The 27,186-nt window shown below is 45.3% G+C and overlaps 1 protein-coding gene across 1 annotated transcript in view; it reads left to right on the top strand.

Moving 5' to 3' along the window:
- DNAH14 (dynein axonemal heavy chain 14) overlaps positions 1–27,186 on the top strand; it is a 188,592-nt gene that overhangs the window by 12,207 nt on the left and 149,199 nt on the right. The window contains exons 3-17 of the mRNA XM_040430564.1: positions 2,605–2,772; positions 4,289–4,419; positions 6,837–6,958; positions 7,718–7,821; positions 10,612–10,779; positions 12,323–12,435; positions 12,774–12,836; positions 14,885–15,023; positions 15,250–15,381; positions 17,031–17,275; positions 19,203–19,278; positions 20,761–20,938; positions 21,271–21,319; positions 21,856–21,956; positions 25,853–26,016. Coding sequence (XP_040286498.1) covers positions 2,617–2,772; positions 4,289–4,419; positions 6,837–6,958; positions 7,718–7,821; positions 10,612–10,779; positions 12,323–12,435; positions 12,774–12,836; positions 14,885–15,023; positions 15,250–15,381; positions 17,031–17,275; positions 19,203–19,278; positions 20,761–20,938; positions 21,271–21,319; positions 21,856–21,956; positions 25,853–26,016 — 1,941 coding nt within the window. The 5' untranslated portion in view covers positions 2,605–2,616. The remainder of the gene's footprint in view (positions 1–2,604; positions 2,773–4,288; positions 4,420–6,836; positions 6,959–7,717; positions 7,822–10,611; positions 10,780–12,322; positions 12,436–12,773; positions 12,837–14,884; positions 15,024–15,249; positions 15,382–17,030; positions 17,276–19,202; positions 19,279–20,760; positions 20,939–21,270; positions 21,320–21,855; positions 21,957–25,852; positions 26,017–27,186) is intronic.

Below are 27,186 nucleotides of genomic sequence, written 5' to 3'. Positions count from 1 at the left end.
TAGGAATGTGACTGTTAACTCTGCTACATCTGTGTCTCATATCTATCTATCTCCTATCTATCTATCTATCTATCTATCTATCTATCTATCTATCTATCTATCTATTATCTATCTATCTGTCTCATATCTATCTATCTATTATCTATTATCTATCTATCTATCTATTATCTATTATCTATCTATCTATCTATCTATCTATCTATCTATCTGTCTCATATCTATCTATTATCTATCTATCTATCTATCTATCTCTCTATCTATTATCTATTATCTATCTATCTATCTATCTTATATCTATCTATCTCTCTATCTATCTATCTATCTATCTATTATCTATCTATCTATCTATTATCTATCTATCTCCTATCTATCTATTATCTATCTATCTCTCTATCTATCTCATATCTATCTCATATCTATCTAATCTATATCACGCATAACCCCCATCATCCTAGGATTACATGACTACAACTCCCTCATGACCGCCCGCAGCCTCAGGAACCGCTCTCTCGGGTGCAGGAGTTTGACAGACAGCTCGGAGGGAGGGGCTTGTGTTGTTCCCCAGTGTAACCACGCCCCTGTCTCCTAGGCAACCCCAGAGAGCGTCTCCCCGTTGAGAGTGCGAAAAATCACAACAAACAAATCTTTATTTATAAAGTGTTGTTCTGCACGGTGCTGGCTCGGGACCTGCAGCGCCCGCTGGATGTACACACGGAGAGAGCCGAGCCCATGGTGAGTGCTGCTGACCACTGCTATCACCGCGCACACCGACTTCTCTCCGATAGCTGTTATATCATGGCAACTTTCCAACATTTTCCAAGACCTCGGCTTGCTGTCAGTGAATGAAAACACCCACGTCACCCAGAAGATGACACCTGTCCTGATCACATCCTACTAACTATATCACAGTGTAGCAAGCTGTGCAGGACATGATCTGGGCTGTAAACAAGAGTGTTTTCTAGTCGCTTACAGCAAGCAGAGTTCTTTCAATAGTAGGCGAATCCTTTAAACGTACATGGACTTTTTTTTTGCATTCTACCTGAAAAAAAAATTAAGGGGTATTCTGGCTGGAAGCATTAATTACCGCCCACTTGATCGGCGAGGATCCGACTACCGTTGGTCCGTCAGCGCTGTACCATGGGGGGACAGGGGAATAGAGGCCGGGGACCCCCTGTTCTGTGACTTAAGGGGGTCCTATTGGAGTAGCCTCTTAAAGGGGTTGCGTCATTAATAACACATCCTCCTTCCATATTAGCAGCGTAACTATAGGGGGCCCAGGAGACTGTGGGGGCCCAAAAGGTTGCTCCTCCATAAAATAGGAGACTAGTGTTGGAAATGACACATGCACATTAGTTTAGGGGCCCATGATTTTGCATTGGGACCCATGAGCTTTCAATTACACTTGTGTAGAGCACCATCTGGCGGCACATGGAGTCCCTGCGGTGCCGTACTGTGGGAGAAGGGATGAAGCCTTTCCAAAGGAGCTTCGTGTTACGTCTGTATATGGCGGCTGACGGAGCAGCATATGGCGGCACATGGACTCCCCGCAGCTCCACATTACAGAAACAGGGAGCTCTGTGTGCCGCCATAATGCAGGGGTGAAGTCTTAGCCAAGGAGCTTTTCGTTACGTCCCTGACGGAGCACCACATGGCGGCATAAGGAATCCACGAGGCTCCGTATTATGGGAATAGTGACTCCATTTGCCGTCATAAAGCAGGGATGAAACCCTCCACAAGGAGCACCACATTACGTCTCGGTATGAGGGAGCAGCATATGGCGGCACATGGAGTCTCCAGACTATAGGGATAGTGATTTATATGTCATCGTAAGGATGAGACCAAGGAGCTCTCTACACAGCACTTGATGGAGCACCATATGGCGGCACATGGAGTCCCTCTGCTTCTTACTATGGGAATAGTGGCTCCGTTTGCCATCATATAGCAGGGATGAGGACTTCACGAAGAAACTTTATGCTACGTCTCTGTACGGCACCTGATGAAGCAGCATATGGCGGCACATGGAGTCCCTGCAGCTCTGTACTACAGAAATAAGGAAACCTGTGGGCCCCTATAATGCAGGGGTGAGGCCTTAGCCAAGGAACTTCAAGTTAGGTTTCTGTATGGCACCTGACAGAGCACCATATGGCGGCACATTTAGTCTTTATGCTCCATACTACAGGAATACTGACTCCATTTGCCATCATAAAGCAGAGGTGACGCCTTCCCCGAGCAGTTTTGAGTAACATACAGTATCTGTACGACACCTGTTGAGCTTCAAATGCTGTCTCTGTATGGCACCTGACGGAGCACCATATGGCAGCACATGGAGTCTTTGCTCTCCATACTATAGGGACAGTGACTTCAATTGTCATCAAAGGGATGAGGCCAATGATCTTCGAATGATGTCTCCATATATCACCTGATGGAGCACCATATGGCGGCACATCGAGTCCTGCGGGAAGAGGGACTCCATTTGCCTTGACGTTAATGGGTGCTAGAGAAGAGCGTTCCCCTATATACCGATCCAGTATAATTACTATTAACCCTTTATATCCGCGCCGTAGGTTTATTCATATTCCATACATATTTCTGCCCCCACCCCAGGAAGAAACACCCATGATGTACCCGGGGGAGCGCCGGCTCCTGCCCAGAACCGATCTGCGTTCTCGCCTGCATCTTGGAGCGGAGAGTTCAGATGTTCTCCAGATGGTCTCCAGGAACACTAGGAGGCACAGACAAGCTGTCGGCAGTAATGAGCACAGTCACACGCCGGTGAGCAATCCCAGCAGAAGTGTCTCACCCACGGGGTGTGCAAGCGGGGTGCTGCCTTATATCCAGAGCGGAGGACTTGGTTATAGCCTTGCATCAGTCTTCATGGGGGGCGCAAACTCAGGGGCATGCACCACTATAGGAACATCTAAAAAAAGGGAATTCTGACTTCCTGCAGCCACCACTAGGTGGAGCTGACATATATAGCCAGCTCATTGTGTCATCTGTATGTCGTGGGCTCCTCCTAGTGGTCAACGGAATTGTATCATTTCAGTCATGGGAAACAGTGGGAGTAGTAGTACATCCATTGCTTCTCTCTGGTTATCATCTGGTATGTGCAGAAAGAATCAACCAGGCGGCGCTATTCCCCTATAACGCCCCCTCTTTCCCATGAGCAGTACGAGAATCAGACCACAAATCAGGGGGCATTCACTATGCTTAACAAGCAGTAGCAGAGCTGAGTGCAAGGTACAGGTCAGGAGGGGTAGTCAGGTATTCTAGGGTTCAGTAACAGAGATGTAGCAGAGCTGAGTTTGCAGTAAGAAGAAGCAGTGAGGACGGTAGTCATTAGCAGTGAGGTAGCAGAGCTCAGTATGTGGTACAGATGCCGTAGTAAAGGAGGGTCGGCAGGTATTGTACAGTTCAGTAACAGACGTAGCAGAGCTGAGTGCAAGGTACAGGTGCCGTAGTCAGGATAGTAGTCATGTATTCTAGGGTTCAGTAACAGAGATGTAGCAGGGCTGACTATGCAGTCTAAAGAAGCAGTGAGGAGGGTAGTCAGGTATTCCAGAGTTCATGAGCAGCGATGTAGCAGTGCTCAGTATGTGGTACAGATGCAGTAGTGAGGAGGGTAGTCAGGCATTTTACAGTTCAGTAACAGGTGTAGCAGGGCTGAGTATGCACTAAGAAGCAGCAGCTGTCAGGAAGGTAGTCCGGTATTTCAGGGTGTAGCAGTGCTGAGTATGTGGTGCAGAGTAGTCAGGTGCTCCAGGGTTTTTAGTGGTGATGTAGAAGAGCTGGGTGTGTGGTACAGAAGCAGCAATCAGTAGGGTAGTCTGGTGTTCAAGGCTTTCTTAATAGAGATGTAGCAGATCTGGGTGCGCGGGATAGAAGTGGTAGTCAGAAAGTTAGTCAGGTATTCCATTAGTGGTCATGTAGCAGAGCTGGGTTTGTGATAAAGTTGTCAGAGGGTAGTCAGGTAATCCAGGGTTCAGCAGCAGTGCACATGTAGTGCGGTACAATCAACCTCATCATCCACCAGTGACAGGAAGAAAACCACAAGACAGCGGCCATATTGTACAACCGAAAAACGGGGGAGAGGGAAACGGACAAAAAGAGTGCCCCCGAGATATCGACCAGTCATATCGCTGCTTTCATTTTCAGACTTGCCTGATAATACTGAAATCTGATTGGTTGCTGTGAGCAGTTCTTTCTGGAGCCCCCTCCCCCCCAGTACACGCATGCTGCTCTAGAGATTATATTATACTGTATATATATGTGATGTGCTCTTTATTACCAGGGTCTCATTCCCAAACCACCGCCGGGATCCCTGGAGCCCCTCGGCCCCGCTCTCCGCACAACTGTCTGCAGGCAGGAAAGAAATAGAAGAGTCGTCGGCAAACTACGAGACTACAGAAAAGAGCCGGAAACGTAAAAATGGGGGCATTTACAGAAAAATAGCTGGTTGCCCATAGCAGCCAATCACAGCACAGCTTTATTTTCGGATTCTGCTTATGAAAAATAAAAGCTGCGATGTGATTGGCTGTCTGCCTCCTTGTCTTTGTCTCTAATTCCTGTGCCTCCTGTGCATCTGAGGTCTGTATTATGATGTTCTGCAGCAGCTGAGGTGTGTAGTATGGTGTTTTCCAGCAGCTGAGGTGTGTATTGTGATGTTCTCCAGCAGCTGAGGTGTGTATTAGAAGGTTCTGCAGCAGCTGAGGCGTGTATTAGGATGTTCTGCAGCAGCTGAGGTGTGTATTATGATGTTATGCAGCAGCCGAGGTGTGTATTAGGAGGTTCTGCAGTAGCTGAGGTGTGTATTATGAGGTTCTGCAGTAGCTGAGGTGTGTATTATGAGGTTCTGCAGTAGCTGAGATGTGTATTAGGAGGTTCTGCAGCAGCTGAGGTGTGTATTAGGATGTTCTGCAGCAGCTCAGGTGTGTATTATGATGTTATGCAGCAGCCGAGGTGTGTATTATAAGGTTCTGCAGCAGCTGAGGTGTGTATTAGGATGTTCTGCAGCAGCTCAGGTGTGTATTATGATGTTCTGCAGCAGCTGAGGTGTGTATTATGAGGTTCTGCAGTAGCTGAGGGGTGTATTATGAGGTTCAGCAGCAGCTGAGGTGTGTATTATGAGGTTCTGCAGCAGCTGATGTGTGTATTATGATGTTATGCAGCAGCCGAGGTGTGTATTAGGAGGTTCTGCAGTAGCTGAGGTGTGTATTATGAGGTTCTGCAGCAGCTGAGGTGTGTATTATGAGGTTCTGCAGTAGCTGAGGTGTGTATTGTGAGGTTCTGCAGCAGCTGAGGTGTGTATTATGAGGTTCTGCAGCAGCTGAGTTGTGTATTATGTTGTTCTGCAGAAGCTTAGGTGTGTATTAGGAGGTTCTGCAGCAGCTGAGGTGTGTATTATGATGTTCTGCAGCAGCTGAGGTGTGTAAGATGATGTTCTCCAGCAGCTGAGGTGTGTATTATGAGGTTCTGCAGCAGCTGAGGTGTGTATTAGGAGGTTCTGCAGCAGCTGAGGTGTGTATTATGATGTTCTGCAGCAGCTGAGGTGTGTATTATGATGTTCTGCAGCAGCTGAGTTGTGTATTATGGTGTTCTCCAGCAGCTGAGGTGTGTTAGGAGGTTCTGCAGCAGCTGAGGTGTGTATTATGAGGTTCTGCAGCAGCTGAGGTGTGTATTAGGAGGTTCTCCAGCAGCTGTGGTGTGTATTATGATGTTCTCCAGCAGCTGAGGTGTGTATTATGAGGTTCTGCAGCAGCTGAGGTGTGTATTATGATGTTCTCCAGCAGCTGAGGTGTGTATTGTGAGGTTCTGCAGCAGCTGAGGTGTGTATTATGATGTTCTCCAGCAGCTGAGGTGTGTATTAGGAGGTTCTGCAGCAGCTGAGGTGTGCATTATGATGTTCTGCAGCAGCTGAGGTGTGTATTATGATGTTCTCCAGCAGCTGAGGTGTGTATTGTGAGGTTCTGCAGCAGCTGAGGTGTGTATTATGATGTTCTCCAGCAGCTGAGGTGTGTATTATGATGTTTTCCAGCAGCTGAGGTGTGTATTGTGAGGTTCTGCAGCAGCTGAGGTGTGTATTATGGTGTCACCAGTTGTATAATACACATTGCAGCAGCTGAGGTGTGTATTATGAGGTTCTGCAGCAGCTGAGGTGTATTATGATGTTCTCCAGCAGCTGAGGTGTGTATTAGGAGGTTCTGCAGCAGCTGAGGTGTGTATTGTGAGGTTCTGCAGCAGCTGAGGTGTGTATTGTGAGGTTCTGCAGCAGCTGAGGTGTGTATTGTGAGGTTCTGCAGCAGCTGAGGTGTGTATTGTGAGGTTCTGCAGCAGCTGAGGTGTGTATTGTGAGGTTCTGCAGCAGCTGAGGTGTGTATTGTGAGGTTCTGCAGCAGCTGAGGTGTGTATTGTGATGTTCTGCAGCAGCTGAGGTGTGTATTGTGAGGTTCTGCAGCAGCTGAGGTGTGTATTGTGAGGTTCTGCAGCAGCTGAGGTGTGTATTGTGAGGTTCTGCAGCAGCTGAGGTGTGTATTGTGAGGTTCTGCAGCAGCTGAGGTGTGTATTGTGAGGTTCTGCAGCAGCTGAGGTGTGTATTGTGAGGTTCTGCAGCAGCTGAGGTGTGTATTATGAGGTTCTGCAGCAGCTGAGGTGTGTATTATGGTGTCACCAGTTGTATAATACACATTGCAGCAGCTGAAGAACCTCTTTTCTTAGAAGCAGTAGATGGCTCGTTCCTCTTTTGTGATCTGTGTGGCTGGAGTGCCCAGGATAAATCAGCGGCATTTCCCCGAGCTCACTACCTCTGCTGCCTGTCATGTGAACCATTGTTATTTCCGCAGCAATCACAGACGTGAAGCGACGAGCAGCGGCCGTCTGGAGGATACGGCGCCGTCCTCAGCGTCGCCAGTGAGACCAACGACAGACCTTCAGAGCCGGTTTGAAGCGATGGACAGAACTGAAGGTAAAACACCCAAACAGCCTGCCCGGCCGAGGACTGGCACACGTCAGGAAGGGGGGGCACCAACAGTAACGGAGACACTTCTGGGGCAATCGTGATTATAGTCCTTAGTGATCTGCCACGTGACCTCCAGCACTCCCTAAGGCCAAATAGCTTATCCATTATATAATGACATTTTTATGATTTTCGAGATCTCTGCTTGCTGTCATTGAATTAAAATCTTTCTCATTTGAGAAAGTGAAGTGACAGTAAGAGTCTGCTCCGATTTTGGAGAAACCCGTGAGACATACAATGACAGTCTGCATCCTGTGCAAGCGAATGTTCCTTCTGCAACCCCCGCTCCCTACTTCCGAAAAGAATCAGCAAGACTAAGTAGCCTGCAGATTCTGCACGATAAGCGGTGGCACTTCACTACAGTTGTGTCATCGTCAGGTGGTGGTGCCATGTTGGCATAACTTTTTGAAGCTGTTTGCAGTTTGATGGCGAGTCTATGGAGGCCTCACCTGAAATGACCGACAGCAGGTTCAGTAGCGCTCACACCCCTTGGGTACTGCGCATTGCATTCTAAGCAGAGGATCATTACTGCCATTGTATTACAGGTAATAAATAGTGGGAAAGAATGTGTGGCCATAAACCAGCGGGGGGTCATCACCGGCCACCACGCTGCAATGCATTCATTAACCCTTTAAAACATGAAGCTTGAATATAGGAAACGCAAAGAGTTCAGACATCTGAACTTTTCGCGTCCTTCTTCTTTTTCAGATGTAATGTCACATATCCAGAGAGTCCGGGCCAGGCTCGGGTGGAAAACACCCCAATTCGAACTTGAAATCAGCAAGGCAGATAAATATAAGAGACTTCTAAAGGTAAAACTCACGTTCCGCCTTACAATGACACAGAGGCAATTTGTTTCATATATATTTCAAATTGAGCCTATCCCCGACATCTTGGATGGGTGGCGGTTTTTATATGTCGCCACTTTGAGTGCGCCAGAGAGGAAATTGGCAGCTATTGGGAGTGGAACCACTGTGTTAACCAATAGATTTAGCTAACCCTAAAGGGATTATCCTGGCAGTTGCCTCTAATAACCCTACCACCTGGAATAGTCTCTCTATAATTGACAGCGGGAACTGAAAAACACTGGTGCAGAGCATCAAGGGGTCAGGCATCAAGTTGTAGTCTGGGACAACAGCCCAAGGTCAGGCCCGGAGGAATGTGTGCAATGCAGTAACCAGTCCAAGGTCAGGTCAGGCAGCAGAAGATCAGAGTACAGTAAACAGGCAGAGGTGGGTACATGGACAGAAAACAGGATACAACACACCTAGCAGGAACTTGGCAAGCTAAAGAAACCTAATTGCTCAGGCACCTTCCCCTAAGGGTTGCCAGCCATTGGCTGGTGAAGATAAGGGTGCGTGCTGGCCTTTTTAAATGCCAGAGGGAGCATATGTGCCTTACGGGCTGGGCGAGGTGAGTGTAACAGCCAGGACCCCTCATCCCCCTACACACACACACTCTCTTTCTGACTTCCATTTACTCCATGGAAAGGTCTTGTCCTGAATACAAGGTAAGTAAATGTTCTTCTATCCTATGGATCCATGAGTGAAGAAAGGGGCGTCCCACAGTCGTGTGGAGGTCCATATATACCCGCATGGACATGCTACATATTCAGCTTGACAGAAAGCATGGTCGCAAACTACACACACCACATTATACCCAATGTACAGTACATTAGGGAAGTCTTCAGACCCTTTCACTTTTTTCACATTTTGTTATGTTGCTCCTTGTGCTAAAATAATAAAGAAATTCCAGTTTCCCCATCAATCAGCACCCAGTGTCCCACGATGAGAGAGACAGAACAGGATGTCAGAAATCTGATAATTTATTGAAAAGGAAAAACTAAAATCTTGCATTGACATAAGTCTTCAGACCCTTTACTCAGGGCTTAGTTGAAGCCCCTCTAACAGTGATTCCAGCCTCCAGTCTTCCTGGAGATGATGCCACAAGGTTTGCACCTGGATTTGGGGACTTTCTGACATTGTTCTCTGCAGATCCTCTCAAGCGCTGTCAGGTTGAGGTCTCTCCACAGACGTTCCATTGGGTTCAGGGCTCTGGCTGGTCCAATCAAGGACATTCACAGAGTTGTCCCTAAGGCTCTCCTGTGTTGCCTTGGCTTTGTACTTAGGATCATTGTCTTGTTGGAAGGTGAACCTATAGCCCAGTCTGAGGTCCAGAGCTCTGGATCAGGTTCTCATTAAGAATATCTCTGCACTTTCCTCCATTCAGCTTTCCCTCCACCCTGATCAGTCTCCCTGTCCCCCAGCATGTTGCTGCTACCGCCATGCTTCACTGTAGGGATGGTATTGGGCATGTGAGGAGCAGGGCCAAGTTTCCTTCAGACATAATGCTTAAAATTGAGGCCAAAAGGTTCAATCTTGGTTTCATCAGACCAGAGAATCTTGTTTCTCACAGTCTTGGGTCCTTTAGGTGCTTTTTTATAAACTCCAGGTGGCTTTCATGTGTCTTTTCCTGAGGAGAGTCTTCTTTCTGACCACCCTGCCTTAAAGCCCAGATTGGTGGAGGTCTGCAGGAATAGTTGACCTTCTGTAAGTGTCTTCCATCTGCACACAAGATCTTTGGAGCTCAGCAAAAATGACCATTAGGTTCTTGGTCACCTCTCTTACAAAGGTCCTTCTCCCCTGACTTCTTAGATTGGTGGAGCGGCCAACTCTAGGAAGAGTTCTGGTTGTTCCATTCCTGGAGGCCTCTGTGCTCTTGGGAATTTCCAGCGGAGAATAAATGTTCTGTCCCCTTCTCCAGACCTGTGCCTCCAAACAATCCCGTCTTTGAGCTCTACAGGCAGTTCTTTCCTCCTCTTGGCTTGGTATTTACTCTGATTTACATTGTCAGCTGTGAGAATCAAAATATAGTGTACAACGTTTGGTGGGTCAATTTAAAGTGTACCTCCGCTGTTCACCCTCTTAGGTTCTCCAGCTCAGTATGTACATATACGTTTCTAATCTGTAATTAACAATAAGTGCTCAGTGCGGTTTAGAACCTATTTCACTTGCAGGCTGAAGACTCCATTCATTTCAGTATAAGACATCACTTTATTTCCTCCCTGCTGAGTAAGGTTAGATAGATAGATAGATAGATAGAGACAGAAAGACATAGCTAAAATAAATTGACCTTCTCAACTAAAGAGGGAAAGCCAAATCCAAGCTGTCTATAGAGGAACATGCTAGCTAGTAATGACCTGTGATTACTGCAGCCTCTACACTAATTCAAGCCATCTCTGCAGCAGTGCCAAGGCAATGTGACCTCGGGAGTGCACTAACAGGGAACAGGGGGTGATGTCAGACAATGATAACAACTTCCTGTTAGAGACATAGGACATAGGAGAGGTCTGCAGCACAAATGGACGAGCTATCAGTGGAATGGCTCCACAAAGCCTCTGAGGTGCATGAGGTTTTCTTTAAGTTAAAAAAAACACTCTGATTAAGTACGGCCTGACTGGGCGCAGCATGATACAGTGATTTAAAACCCATATTGTGTCATGCTCCTCCTCCTCAGGCCCTGCACTAGGGCATCACAGAACTTGATACTGTCTGGGTATTATCAGGCTTGGTCATTTCGGTGTTTCTGGCTTCTTCTGCTAGGAGAACACTCTTATGAAAGAAGACACGGGAGAATTTGTATATTGCTTACCCAGATATCATGGCCACCCCACCGCTCGCTACGATCCATACGATCTCCAGGTGGTTCCAGCTTATACCGCCGTGCAGTGTGACGTATACTGGACTGTCAGTGCATCCTATGTGTCTAAGGTAAGCAGTGCGGATGTATATATGGATGACCGTCTTATTCTGATATTGATCCAGGATATGCTCCAATCACATCCAAAGCTGACTGCAAAATTCTCTAACATAAGGCATGTGATAGTGATTAAGGCACAGCCCACAGAGCCTGCAATATCATCCTTTGTAATTAGTGTTGACTACCGTTTATGAACCATCTGTCCGCTTGTCTCCCCTCATATTCATTATTCTGTGTCATGGCTGTCACCCTGGAAAGTTATCTTTCGTTTTTATTGTCTAGAAAGGAGGAGAACTCCCGTTGTAGCCAGAAAATCGTTACTCGTTTATTAAAGGGGTTGGCCAGGATAAGATAAAAGTATTATTTTTTTTTTAAACAGCGCTTCCACAGGCTGGAACTGGTATTGCAGTATGAGCATAAATGGGACCTAGCTGCAATACCAGACACAACCCACAGACAAACGTGGTGCTTTTTTCTAATTTTATATAACCCCTTTAAAGTGACCTTTTATTAGTACGTTGTTTTTAGGACCGAGGCGCTACGTGGGCACTGCTGCCTCTTCCTAGGTCAGTGATGTCACGTTCATCGATCGCATGTCCTAGGCGCCACTCAGTGAATGGGGCTGAGCTGCAATACCAAGCACAGCCACTGTACAATGTACTGCGCTGTGCTTGGTAAGCTGATTGGCGGGGGTGCCGGGAGTCGGACCCCTGACGATCATGATGTGAGACCAAATCATGATGTGAACCCAGCCTAATATAGGATATATTTATAGCAGCTGGAGCTCTGTTTTTTTTTCTGATACAGAGCTCCAAACCTCTGCGTAGACTAAGAAAAACATAAAATTCTATCTGGCTGCAGCCACCACTAGAGGGAGCTTACTGCATGCTGGCTTAACTGCTTGAGGATGCCGGGTGAGAATGCTCATCATAAGGAGCAGGAGGGGGGCTACTTTTGTACTGCAGATCGTACGGGCAAGTATGTTTTTGTGCGATTGAGGTCACGGCAATGACTGTAATACACAGCCGCAGCCTCGCCCTAATTACAACCTGTCTGTAGAGGAACTTGCTAGCTAAAGTCCTGTGATTACAGCAGCCTCGGCACAGTTTCTGTATGGAGGAGGGAGTAACAACTGCTTGTGAGCTAGCAGACCCTTATCACTACATTCAAAGTGAGAGATTGAGTGCACTTTCTTACCTCTGACCCAGTAACAGAGAATCAATATGACGTGATCAAGGTCCAATCCTACCAGGGTCCAATTGAAGGGCCCCGGGACCGTCTGACCATCTTTTTTGTGTCATACTTAGCTATACTCTGACAACCATCTGTGCGCTGTTAGTATATATTTTCAATCCTGGGGAACCCCTTTAAAAAAAAAAAAAATAGACTGTAAGCTCCTTGACTCCCCCTAGTGGTTGCTGCAGACAGCCAGAATCTTATCTGTACAGCACGCATCCGTAATACCGCCACATGGATGAACCCTAAATCCTCTGCTCCCTTCTATGTAGATATGGATGGTGGTGGGATTAGTCTTTTCATTCTTTCATTCCCCAGGTCATGATGGTCTCGGGAGCGGAGATCATGGAGGCCGTGCCCGTCACCGAGTGGTTATGTGAGAGGGAGAAATACTATGCAATAAAGAATATCCGCACATTCTCCCAGTTCAGGTAAGGCTGAAAATGTGTCTGTGTTGCTGGCAAAATAAGTTTTCTCTACAGTGTGGGGCTCTGTTCACACAGCGTGTCAGTCCTATGTGTTCTCTGAACATATATCAAACAAATCCATAGGGCTCAATTCATCTGATGGCGACAGAAGAGTGTGCTTTTGGCCATTATATACCATTATATGTCAGCTGGATCAACCCTATTAAACCAGTTATAATGCCTGGTAGGGTTGATCCTGCATTATTTTCTGGTTAAATCCCTGATCGAAACCATGACGTTCCCCATGAAATGAATGTAATCACTGCAGTGATTTTTACTTTTTTGCTGTTTTTTTTTTTTAGGCTGTGGAAAGCTTTTACGGTGTGGAAAAGGAACGTTCACAGATCCAAGATGGACAGTAGCAAGTATGTGATGAAAACGAATCGCCATGTATGCTCACGCTACGGAATTCACCAGATTTATCATTGCCAGTTTTCTACCATATTTATGAAGCTTTTGCACCACAAATTGAAACTGAGCTTACTTAGCACAATGGGTTTCCTATTGCAGCTGGAGCAGTGAGGACAACCAGATCTGAGCAGATATAATGTATCAATGCCAGATTCATACCCTTGCAGCATTAATTCAACTTATCACAATAGTTTTCCTATTGCAAATGGAGCAGTGGGGATGAGGGGCTACTGCTGCAGCCAGTTGCCCTACCTCCAAATCGGATCAGATTTATCAATGTCAGATTTCTACCCTATTTATGAAGCCCTTGCAACACAAATTAAACTTGGCACAATGGCTTTCTTATTGTAAAAGGAGCAGGGGAGTGGAGAGGGGCTGCTGCTCTGACCAGTTGCCTTACAGACAGATCTGATCAGATTTATCAATGTCACATTTTTACCCTGTTTATGAAGAACCTGCAATATAAATTAAACTTGGCACAATGGTTTTCCTATTGCAAACTGAGCAGTAGGGATGAGGGGCTACTGCTGCGGCCAGTTGCCTTACAGCCAGATCTGATCAGATTTATCAATGTCACAATTCTACTCTATTTATAAAGATCCTACAACACAAATTAAACTTATCACAATGGTTTTCCTATTGCAAATGAAGCAGTGGGGATAAGGGGCTACTGCTGCAGCCAGTTGCCCTACCGCCAGATCTGATCAGATTGATCAATACCAGTTTTCTACCCTATTTATGAAGCTCCTACAACACAAATTAAACTTAGCACAACGGCTTTCCTATTGCAAACTGAGCAGTAGGGTTGAGGGGCTACTGCTGCGGCCAGTTGCCTTACAGCCAGATCTGATCAGATTTACCAATGTCACATTTCTTCCCTATTTATTAAGCCCCTGCAACACAAATTAAACTTAGCACAATGGTTTTCCTATTGCAAATGAAGCAGTGGGGATGAGGGGCTACTGCTTCAGCCAGTTGCCTTACAGCCAGATCTGATCAGATTGATCAATACCAGATTTCTACCCTATTTATAAAGATCCTACAATACAAATTAAACTTATCGCAATGGCTTTCCTATTGCAAACTGAACAGTGTGGATAAGGGGCTACTTCTGCGGCCAGTTGCCTTACAGCCAGATCTGATCAGAGTTACCAATGCCAGATTTGTACCCTTTTTATGAAGCCCCTGCAACACAAATTAAACTTATCACAATGGTTTTCCTATTGCAAACTGAGCAGTAGGGCTGAGGGGCTACTGCTGCGGCCAGTTGCCTTACAGCCAGATCTGATCAGATTTACCAATGTCACATTTCTTCCCTATTTATTAAGCCCCTGCAACACAAATTAAACTTAGCACAATGGTTTTCCTATTGCAAATGAAGCAGTGGGGATGAGGGGCTACTACTGCTGGCAGGTGCCTTACAGCCAGATCTGATCAGATTGATCAATACCAGATTTCTACCCTATTTATAAAGATCCTACAATACAAATTAAACTTATCGCAATGGCTTTCCTATTGCAAACTGAACAGTGTGGATAAGGGGCTACTTCTGCGGCCAGTTGCCTTACAGCCAGATCTGATCAGAGTTACCAATGCCAGATTTGTACCCTTTTTATGAAGCCCCTGCAACACAAATTAAACTTATCACAATGGTTTTCCTAATGCAAATGAAGCAGTGGGGATGAGGGGCTACTGCTGCAGCCAGTTGCCCTACCGCCAGATCTGATCAGATTTACCAATGCCAGCTTTGTACCCTTTTTATGAAGCTCTTGCAGCACTAATTCAACCTAGCACAATGCTTTTCTTATAGCAAACTGAGCAGTAGGGATGAGGGGCTACTACTGCTGGCAGGTGCCTTACAGCCAGATCTGATCTTAGTGAAATTCAAAAGAGAAATGATCCACATATAGGAGAGACCAAGAAGAATATTAAGTGATATTTTTGTCTATTTTCTACTTGTAGTAATCCCTTGAATAGTAATCTTTGCGTTCTCAATGTACAGGGCGCTGCTCCTCCGCCATCTGTTCCTCGCTGATGGACTCTTCCAGGACTGCCTGCTATACCTCCAGACGTTGTGTGAGGGCGCTGTGAATGTCCAGAGTGATAGCCCACATGGAGATTTGCCTATTTTACTTGTTAATGTAAGGAACAGTATTAATAATATTAGGAAATTTGGATCTAACTAAAGGAGAACATCTCCCAAAAGCAGATCGCTCCCCGATGTAGTCAACGTTCCTATACAGTATGCCCGGATGCTTATACTGAGCATGTGCTCAGGGAGCGTACATATGTATATATTTGAATGTATGAGGGTCTCAGCTAGTATACGGAACGGCCCGGTGTGTAATGTACTCCTCCTCTCTGCAGCTGGATCACTCCTGCACCTATTCCCTGAAGGATTTTTGTCATATTCAGAACGAAGCCAGTGATAATTCCCTGAAGAAACTTCAGACACTCAGAGAAATGCTTCTTAAGGTCATCGCTCAGACTTTACATAAGGTATGAGACTGTGTTAATAATAATAAAAGTTTCACTGTGATGTACCCTCTTTTTATTTGAAGGTGTTGGAATATTAGGAAAAGCCCCTTCCATGTACCTGTTTAAGGTATATGGACATCATGGATGGGAGTGCTCTACTCAATGACTCCCGTGATCTTCTCAGTCAGTCATTTGAATGAGCATCATGCAATACCACATCCCTCCTGTAGTGGCCACTGTAGCAGACACTGAAGGTTATCTTGTGGCGATCAACTGGTCACCAGGGGTTCCTGACTTAGAAAATAGGAAATATTGTTTAATCCCTTAAAGGGACAGCCTTTTTGGGCCTTAGGACACAATCTTATTTTTTTAAATTTTTTTATAATTACATCCTGAGAGCCTTAACGTCATGAGGACTTAAAAGGATTGTCTCATCTGAGACATTGGTGGCATGTTGTAGAGCGGTGAGCTGGGAGAAGCCACGCATGTGCGTCCTCCCTCCATTCATCTCTGTGGGACGAAAAATAGCCAAGCTGTGGCTCGGCTATCTCTGGCAGTCCTATAGAAGTGAATGGAGCAGTGGCCGCACTTGCTCACCCAGCAGTTTTCGGAACTCTCATCAATGGAGATCTCGCTGCGCATGTGAAGTGCACTCTCCTTTACTTTCGGGAGTGTTCTGGAGATAGGGTGGGGGTCTTAGAGGTGCACCAACCTGCACATATCCTAGCCATATGCCACGAATGTCTCAGAATGACAACCCCTTTAACTGGACAATCTGCATTTTTTAATGGAATGGCGCCAATTTTGGGTTCATACAGTATGATTTATTGAGTAACTTGTGTTTGAGAATGTGGCAAATACCGCATAAGTATTTTTAATTATATATATTTTTTTTAATAGTGTATTGACCGTGGTATCTCAGGGGTTAAAGATCAAGGGGGAAGGGTCCTTAGCACTATGTCCCCCAGCAGAGCTGTATATAGTGCACCCATATGTATGATGGTGGCTCCGTGGCTGGGGTCCTGGGATTGAACACAACCAACATCTACATGGATTTGTATGTTCTTCTCATGTTTTTGCGAGTCTCCTCTTTGCCGTACTAGTACGATAGTCTGGAATTTAGATAGTGAGCCCCCGTGGGGATAAGGACCGATGTGAGTGAGCTGACAATATCTGTACAGCGCTATGGAATATGTTGGTGACATAGAAATGAATGTAGGCAATTGAACATTTATTAGCCCTCATGAAGCCCCATAGAAGCCTTTAGCGCCCGGCTAGAGGTGGCCGGCATGCTCCATCGGACGCCATATGATGGAGGCATTCACTTTCGAAAAAGTATTGCTTCTAGGCAAGAATTGCTCTGATGCTGTGCCGTACAGAGGCACCATGTGGCAGCACATGAAGTGCCTACAGCTTTGTAGTAGGGAGCCATAGGGATCGCCAGGACCACTGTATACACTGTGTATGATGAGGCTTCCACAGGCAGGAGAGCAGCTGACAGTCATCATCTCCCTGTTTCCAGATTGTCCCCCGTCATCTAATAAAACAAATCCGCAAGTTACTCTGCTGAAGCGAATCTAATTCCTTCATTAAACAGCTGGGAATAACCGTTATACAACAGAGCACGCGGAGCCAATATAACCCATGGTGTGTAACTCTTTACATTCCAGGTGGCCGAGGCCGTCGGGCTGAAGGATCCATTCTTATCTACATCCCCAAAGGAGCCAAATTACACAGAGCAGTCCGAATGGAGGAATCTGCAGGAGCGGTTTAGAAGGTTTCTCAGCCTGGTCGACTGCCTCTTCCAGGAGATGCTACGATCTGTGGCCTCCAATGCAGTCCAGATGCTCCTCAAATTCTTAGAAGCTTCCAGCCATGTGACGTCAGCAGAAGAGAAAAAGAAAGATAAATTAAGGTCTGATCCTCGGGTCACTAACTGGAGATAAAGAATACCACAGATGAGTGCCTCCGAATCTAGATACTCATCATACAGGGCTACATACACTGTCTAGTCACAGTATTCTGACCACCAGCTAATATCCAGAGTAACCGCCGTGTGCAATACGGACCAGGTAGGTCCTGGTAGGTTGTCACAGGTATCTGGAGCCTTGCTGACTGAGGTGCATCCCACAGCTGCTGGAGGGGGTGTGGGGGAGAATCCATAGAGCGGACACGACCATCGAGGTGGTCCCACAGATGATCAGTTGGGTTCAAGTCTGGGGAATTAGGGGCCAGGGTAGTAATTGGAAGTCTTGGTCATGCGCTACCAACCAATGTTGGACATTTATGGCCTTGCGACATGACACATTGTCTTGCTGGAAGATCCCATTCGCCCCAGGGAAGACAATCAGCATGTAGGGGTGTACCTGATCTGCAAGGATGGATTCATACCCAAATCGGTTGAGAGTTCCTTCCACATGGATGAGTGGCCTACAGAATGCCACGAAAACCTCCATACCATAATGCTGCCCCCACCAGCTTGTGTTCTTCCAGTAATAGCTGCAGGGTGTTCCCTCTATGATGTTTCTCACCCGACACGCCAATGTCCATCCTTTCCATGAAGCAGAAAATGTAACTCATCGGAGAAGACAACCCTTTGCCAGTCAGAGGAGGTTCTATTCTGATACAGCAGCGAAAATAGGAGCCTTTTCTGCTGATGTAACTTGTTTAGCAAAAGTGCAGTGAGCGTCTGTCGGCTTCTGAGCTCCCATACTGCTCCGCTGTGGGTGTCCTCCATCCTCACGCACCTTCATAGGCGACATTCACCTCTCATCAGTGGCACGTGGTGCTCCGCAGTTTTCACATCGCTTCTTCACAATGGTTCCATTTGTCCACTCACCATACACTTTCACCACAGCAGCACGAGAACAGTTCACACTGCGCAGTTTCAGAAATACCGCCACGTGGGGCCCGAAAGCCAATAATCATCCCTGCCTGCATCTCTGATAAATGTCCCCTTTTATCCATGACCGCAACGAGGGATATGTGTGCAGACAGCCTACCGAGCCAGCTCAGCACACCTTATATACCCACCGAGCCAGCTCAACACACCTTATATACCCACCGAGCCAGCTCAACACACCTTATATACCCACCGAGCCAGCTCAACACACCTTATATACCCACCGAGCCAGCTCAACACACCTTATATACCCACGAGCCAGCTCAGAGCACCTTATTTACCCACCGAGTCAGCTCAGCACACCTTATATACCCACCGAGTCAGCTCAGCACACCTTATATACCCGCCGAGCCAGCTCAGCACACAGGACTTCCTTCATGAGCTACCTGCTAGAACACCAAGGGTAGGGAGTTGTCAGAATAATGGGACTTGACTATGTATGTGCAGCCGGCTGCTGAGATTTCACCTGTAAGATGGCACAAAGAAGGTGGACTTAGATACAAAAACATTAATCTTTCTTTTACTTGAAGAGTCTCTGAGTTTAGAGACATATCAAAAGCTTTCATCTGTGGTAGTCTGAATATCCTGCTCTCTCTCCTCACTGGATGGAATTGAGTCCGGCTCATAGACTTCTTTTGAGTCCATCTTCTGCAGCGACCACAATATGTGAACGTTTCTCTCACTCAGACCTCCACCGATCAAAACTTTTCTCAGAACTCCAGAAAAGTTAGGATCGGTCATCAGTATCACATTGGCCAGGAGCGAATTCCCGGCACCCTGGACAATCAGCGGTTTTGGTTGCTGCTGAGGTCTGAGCCAAGCACTAGAACTACAAGGCATTATGCATGTGGCATCTTGACCACACTCACTTATACATACTATCAGTGTAGTAAAAGAAATTTAATTTATACGTATTTTCTGTATCAATGATTTATTTTAGAAACGCAGAGGACAAAAGCCTGGAAATATCTGATAAAGTCCAACAAATGGCCAGTTCACCAGTAGATATTTCTAAGGTAAGTTGCACAGAATTAAACTCTACGTTACATCAGTCGTACATATGTTACATTACTTATCCTGTACTGATCCTGATTACATCCTGTATTTACTCCAGAGCTGTACTCACTATTCTGCTGGTGTAGTCACTGTGTACATACATTACATTACTTATCCTGTACTGATCCTGAGTTACATCCTGTATTATACTCCAGAGCTGCACTCACTATTCTGCTGGTGCAGTCACTGTGTACATACATTACATTACTTATCCTGTACTGATCCTGAGTTACATCCTGTGTTATACTCCAGAGCTGCACTCACTATTCTGCTGGTGGAGTCATTGTGTACATACATTACATTACTTATCCTGTACTGACCCTGAGTTACATCCTGTATTATACTCCAGAGCTGCACTCACTGTTCTGCTGGTGTAGTCACTGTGTACATACATTACTTATCCTGTACTGATCCTGAGTTACATCCTGTATTATACTCCAGAGCTGCACTCACTGTTCTGCTGGTGTAGTCACTTTGTACATACATTACTTGTCCTGTACTGATCCTGAGTTACATCCTGTATTATACTCCAGAGCTGCACTCACTATTCTGCTGGTGGAGTCACTGTGTACATACATTACATATCCTGTACTGATCCTGAGTTACATCCTGTATTATACTCCAGAGCTGTACTCACTATTCTGCTGGTGCAGTCACTGTGTACATACATTACATTACTTATCCTGTACTGATCCTGAGTTACATCCTGTATTATACTCCAGAGCTGCACTCACTATTCTGCTGGTGCAGTCACTGTGTACATACATTACTTATCCTGCACTGATCCTGAGTTACATCCTGTATTATACTCCAGAGCTGTACTCACTATTCTGCTGGTGGAGTCATTGTGTACATACATTACATTACTTATCCTGTACTGATCCTGAGTTACATCCTGTATTATACTCCAGAGCTGCACTCACTATTCTGCTGGTGGAGTCATTGTGTACATACATTACATTACTTATCCTGTACTGATCCTGAGTTACATCCTGTATTATACTCCAGAGCTGCACTCACTATTCTGCTGGTGCAGTCACTGTGTACATACATTACTTATCCTGTACTGATCCTGAGTTACATCCTGTATTATACTCCAGAGCTGCACTCACTATTCTGCTGGTGCAGTCACTGTGTACATACATTACTTATCCTGTACTGATCCTGAGTTACATCCTGTATTATACTCCAGAGCTGCACTCCTTATTCTGCTGGTGCAGTCACTGTGTGCATACATTACGGATGTTGCGGTAGTTTTTCCTGGTGTGTCTAGAGTCACCTCCACAATTCCATATTGATGTGCGGCTGCTGATTATACCTGCATCATGTATTTATATGTAACGGATGGAATTGCCTTATGGCAGTAATTATTACATATTTTATAATTCTATGAATATGAATGCAGCTATTTGTGAGGATGGTAATTCTCCTCTTGATTTCAGGTGCTGAGGGAAATTCGAGAGAACAAGCGAGGGAAACAAGAAGCGGCTGCGGTGTTTGAAGTTCGCTTGGTCCTGCATTCCCGGACAGAAGACGAGCAGCAACTTTCCGCGGCTTCCCATGATCCTCCTGGAGGCAAAAAGCAAGTCACTTTCGAAGAAGGAAATGAGGATTATCCTGGTAAATATGTCAGCAGCAGTTCAGAGCTGATGCTATACAGTGAACACTGTGCATTGCAAAAATATTCAACCCCTAAAAAATGTCCTAATAGGTGTTTACAGCTCTATCTTTAACTGCATAGCTAGCGATAAAATGTTCCTTACCTGCTGCCTGACCAGGGGAAATTTTAGATAACAAAATTGGCGCATCTTAAGCCTCACCGCCTTTCCAATGGAGCCCCACCCATTTCCAAGAATTTTTGGGTATTTTGATTCGGAAACTGGCCCCATGGTTCCTATTGTCACTGCTGGATTTACAGATGCTTTATTTTTAACAATTGTCTTATTTTCTAGGTTCTGAAGAATGGGTCAATGATGGGAAAGATGAAGACAGTCCAAGAAGGTGAGGCCGGTGAAGGCCAGCTGCGTGTCCAGGGTGATATGCAGCCGTATTTGTGTCACCACTGGTAGACATGGGCACCAGGGGCGCGCTCCTTGGGTCTTTTGCCCGGTTCCTCAGGCCAGGCATTTTGGCTGCATTATGAGTCATTAGGGGTCATTTATTAAGACCGGCGCCGGCCTCTACATAACTTCAGTATTATCCACTGCCCCTTCAAAATCTACCCCAGCTCTCTTGCTGGCATAGATTTGGACCATTTTCTATGCCTAAAACAGGCGTAGAAAATGATGAATGATACGGATATGCTGGCCCCTCCCCTGCCCATGCCACACCCACTTTTTTCGACCTTGCATGAGCGGGAAAAAGTCGCAGATTGCGGTGCAAATAACCTTTATGCCACAATTTGCCCCAGAAATACACCTAATACAGACGTATCTCTGGTGAGTAAATGACCCCCATTGTGTCTGGCTTTGCTCTGCTTAGCATTGCCCCCCAACACCTACCATATTCATTTTCTTAACATGATTACTTCATTGCAGGTCATCAGCTGCTGCTCCTAAGACTGTCCTGGTCTTTCCTCCTAACACTGAATTTGAAATACATATACAAGGGCTTGTGGATGGATTTGAGCAGACTATAGGTAGGTGGTTTTTACTAGTTGTTACCCAAAGGATCAGCGATTCTATTGTGTAACTTTGCTCAATGACTGCATCTAAGATCTGATATTACCAAATTATTTTACCTGCTGTTCTGATTTACCATCAGTAGATTACAACAAGAGTCTATTTGCCTATTATGTTAAATTCACTAAAAGCAAGTCTTAAACCTAACATAACTACTATAATACTGCCTCCTATGTACAAGAATATAACTACTATAATAATGCTCCTATGTACAAGAATATAACTACTATAATACTGCCTCCTATGTACAAGAATATAACTACTATAATACTGCTCCTATGTACAAGAATATAACTACTATAATACTGCTCCTATGTACAAGACGATACAACTACTATAATACTGCTTCTATGTACAAGAATATAACTACTATAATACTGCCTCCTATGTACAAGAATATAACTACTATAATACTGCTCCTATGTACAAGAATATAACTACTATAATACTGCTCCTATGTACAAGAATATAACTACTATAATACTGCCTCCTATGTACAAGAATATAACTACTATAATACTGCTCCTATGTACAAGAATATAACTACTATAATAATGCCTCCTATGTACAAGAATATAACTACTATAATACTGCCTCCTATGTACAAGAATATAACTACTATAATACTGCCTCCTATGTACAAGAATATAACTACTATAATACTGCTCCTATGTACAAGAATATAACTACTATAATACTGCCTCCTATGTACAAGAATATAACTACTATAATACTGCTCCTATGTACAAGAATATAACTACTATAATACTGCCTCCTATGTACAAGAATATAACTACTATAATACTGCCTACTATGTACAAGAATATAACTACTATAATACTGCCTCTTATGTACAAGAATATAACTACTATAATACTGCTCCTATGTACAAGAATATAACAACTATAATACTGCTCCTATGTACAAGAATATAACTACTATAATACTGCTCCTATGTACAAGAATATAACTACTATAATACTGCCTCCTATGTACAGGATTATAACTACTATAATACTGCCTCCTATGTACAAGAATATAACTACTATAATACTGCTCCTATGTACAAGAATATAACTACTATAATACTGCCTCCTATGTACAGGAATATAACTACTATAATACTGCTCCTATGTACAAGAATATAACTACTATAATACTGCCTCCTATGTACAGGAATATAACTACTATAATACTGCCTCCTATGTACAGGAATATAACTACTATAATACTGCTCCTATGTACAAGAATATAACTACTATAATACTGCCTCCTATGTACAGATTATCCTGTGTTGTACAGCTGTATTGCGTTATTCACTCTGTTGATAATGCCGTCACAGCTCATCCTCCTTCCATCCCCCTCTCCGCTGCAGGGATAAGCTCAGATTTGTCTCTTGTATTATTTTCCATATCTGAGCAGAATGTGTTTGGATGTATTACGTGCAGTCGTATGACAGTGGATCCCATCTGGCGGAGAAATCTGTGAGTCACAATACAGTCATCTGTATCTGTTATGCTACATTAAGAAGTAGCTGAGGGCGGCGTTGGCCTGGGCACGGTGGCATTGTACGTGGTAGCTCGTCTAGTGGGCGCCTGAGTGTTCATGCCAGTGCTGGCTCTTTGTTGTACCAGGCGGTGACGTGCTCCCCAGCAGCATCTTTACTTTAAAGGACACACCGTCAGTATCTGGTTGGCTATACCTACACAGCTTCACCCATTGTGTAGTGGACGGACCTGGTTACCCTTCGCTTCGGTGGAAGCAGCGCTGCAGTCAGGGACATCCTGCATCCACGCGATCCGCTAGTGATGGCCTATCATGAGGGTAGAAAACACTTTTAAAGGGAGTCTGTCAGCGGCAAATTCAGAAATAAAACCTTGTAAGGCTAGCTCAGCCGAATGTAATGATACCTTTCACGTCTGGAGAAAAAGTAATTTTAATAAATTTGCAAATTAACAGTTAAGTGCACCGAGGGCGGACCCAAGCCACTCTGTGCACCCTTGCTCCTCTCACCTCCTCTGCCAGCCCCTCCCAGTTCTTCCAGATTGGGCCAGGTTCCTACATAGTCCTCTCGCCTGGCTCTGTCAATCAAGCAGGAGAGGGCGCATGCGCTGTCATAACAAAGTCTACAGAGTGTTCGGAAACTACTAGTGCCGCACGCGGACAGTGCCGCCCATGACCCGCCCAACAGATTCCAAGCTAAGCAAGATGGGCGGCGTATGAGAAGAAGATGCAGCAGTGTAGAAGAGACGTCACCTGGAAGCGTTGGAGGAGTCACGTGAAACGACTTAAGATTTGCAAACAGAAGCAAGACTGGCAACGAAAGTGTATTACAGAGTTAGGACATTATGAGGTATGAAACATGGTCGTATGGCTTTGGACAACCCCTCGAAGTGTATTGGCTGTAGTTATGGGAGTAATGCAGGAGATGGCACCATCGATGATGGGCGCTCTGGTCCCGGGCGGTCACCCACATCACACATAGAGATTATAATCTGACTCTGCCCTTTATAGACCACCGATGAGACATATTTATCCCTGACCTCTGACAGATACTGGTCTTACACACGTGGAGCGCAGTTAAGACCCTTGACCCTGAACTTTTGGCTGTTTTTTTGCAGTTTTTGGTATTGGGGTTTATGCACATAGCTGTATACCGGAGCGGTGGCCTTGGCTTCCCATGGTCCCATACTTGACTGCAGTTATGGAGACATAAAGAGTTTTTTTTTCTCACAACATAATTACTCTTAGAAGGTACTGACTCTTATTGTGGAGATCCAAGTCGTGGAGCAAAGCCCCCTGGGATATCGTATGCAAAATAGCTCGGTCCAGATGGAAGGAAACTGTCTCTCCGGTGCCATCTATAGGAGCTTACCATGTATTACCCTTATCAGAACAGTGTTTACCTATTGCCAAGCCTTGATCCTTTTTCAAACAACGAGCAGCATCATTCAGGTAATGTATCAGCTGATGGGTATATCAAGCATTTTATCCCACTGCCGCCATTCATTCAGGTCCAGACCTGCAACTAGTTTCGGGAGGACCCCCAAACCTGCGTGAACTATCCCACCGAGCGTGCTCCTAGACTGGAGCAAAATCTACAGTACAGATCTATGGGGTTTCTCAGTTCCTGTCTAGGGGCTACAGATTATTTTTTTGATCCACCACAAATCCACAATGTGTGAACTTAGCCTCAGGGTTCTGTTGTCTTCTCCAAGTCTCCGTTCCCAAATTTCCATTCCCTCCAGGACCAGCTCCTAGTATAGTTTAGCCTTTAGAGTAAGTTCATTTGCACAGGAATTGCTGCGGATTTGTACAGGTGAAATCTGCGGTGGATTACGGTAGCAGGGAAGATTGTACAAATGTCTTCCGCACACTGTGGAAATTTCTCAACACAGAAATGACCTTCAGGACAGATTTGGAAATCTGCAGCATGTGTATTTGGGTTGAGGTTCAGCACAAACTTTGCAAGTTATACTGCGGTGGATTTGTGGTGGAAAAATGCACCGTGTATGGCCCTATCCTAGGAGTCACAAAGAGCCTCCTGGATCCTTGGCTTGAAAAGTGTGGGAGCTGTTAACCTAGTTTTCTGGGGCCCACCTCAGACCGGAGGACCCAGGTGTCTGCAAGCTCCTGGAGAGATCTTGGCAGAGGTAGGAAGGAACAGGTATGTGCACACATTTCTTTTTTTTTCACATTCATTTTGGTGCATATTCAGCACCAGAATCCACATGATGCCCTTGTGAAATCTGTGTCCTATGTTTTCAGTGGAAATCCACAATGTCATTCATATGTCCAACATCTGAGTAAAGCAATGGCGTACCTACCGATATCTTTCTTTGTTGTGTTGCAGGTAGGTTCTCCCCTCTCAGCGAGGATCCTTGTTTTTCCAAATTCTTCCTTCAGCCGACACGTGAGAAGAAAGCTGTTCCTGATAGACAGCCAAAGTGGAGCCAGAAGGCGAGCAGGCCCAACTGTGAGCTCCTTCTTGGAATGGATTCAGATTATCAAAGATGGGTACGTGACCCTCACCCCCACCAGAGATGTCCAACACTTGCAGACATTTAGACCTACCTCCCAACATACAGGCATACCACTCAGTGCATACTTGTTTTTCACTTTGATGTGCTTGGGGAAGGTGCTGTGGAGAGACTTGGAGGTCCTTATCCAGAATCCATTTTCAGTGGATTCTGGGTGGGTCCCACAGACACTGTTGAGGTGTCACCACATGTTGCTCCTCGTCGGAGGGGATGGTAAGACATGGCGCACCCCATTGGGAAATAAGTCCAAATAGTCAGGGTTTGTAGTTCACCAGTGTGCTTCTTTACTGGAGGAACTCAAGTGCAAAACAATACAGGTAATGCACTGAGCTGGCATCTCCCTGGCAGAAGAAGGTTATGTTCTGAGGAAAGTCCCGAGTTAGCTGTGCCTCTCTCAGAAGGCTGGTGCCCTGATCCAGGATCTGTGGCTCAGTCATCCGGTTGGCACTCTGGTCAAAGGGCTGGTGATCCAGGGTCTGTGGCAGAGTATCCCCTTCTGAGTGTCTTCTTATGGTCACTCATGCAGTCTGGCATGAGTTTCTCCTTCTAAACATTGGTCTCTGCCTACAGACAACTAGGGGCTCTAATTGCTCTCTTTGTATATAGTTTCTTACTGAACTAGAACCTTCTAGTGGAAGGGGTGGAATGGAGAAGCTCAGCCTAAAAAGAAACAATGTTGCAATTTCAGTCTGTCAAAGACTGGTATAGAGTTTCAATTCAAGTCTATGGGAATGACTAAGCAGTTCTTTCAGGCATAAAGAAGAGCACTCAACCAGACATTTGGAAGGTCAGTGTGTCTGTTTTTCCCTCCAGAACTTTGCATAGTCTCTTATAGTAACTGTGGAAAATAACTATCTTTCTCGGTGCATAGATAGAAAGTCCCAAAGTCTTTCATTATTAGCTGACCGTGTATTAACTCTTTCCACAGTGCTGTGTAAATACAGTGCAATAGTGCAAATGAACATGATATATGACAATAAACATATAGAATGCAGTTCAACAATATAAAGCACACAACAGCATAAAGCCTAGTGCAAGTTAACCCTTTAAAGTGCCATAAAGTAGGGAGTGCCCTTGCTCTGGGGACTACACATTCATTTGGCTTTCTAGGCTTTATTGCAGCTCTGTGATAGTTAAGCCTATGTTT

This window comes from Bufo bufo, chromosome 4 (assembly GCF_905171765.1).
Source record: "Bufo bufo chromosome 4, aBufBuf1.1, whole genome shotgun sequence".
NCBI lineage: Eukaryota > Metazoa > Chordata > Amphibia > Anura > Bufonidae > Bufo > Bufo bufo.
This window is presented reverse-complemented; position numbering and strand designations above follow the sequence as displayed.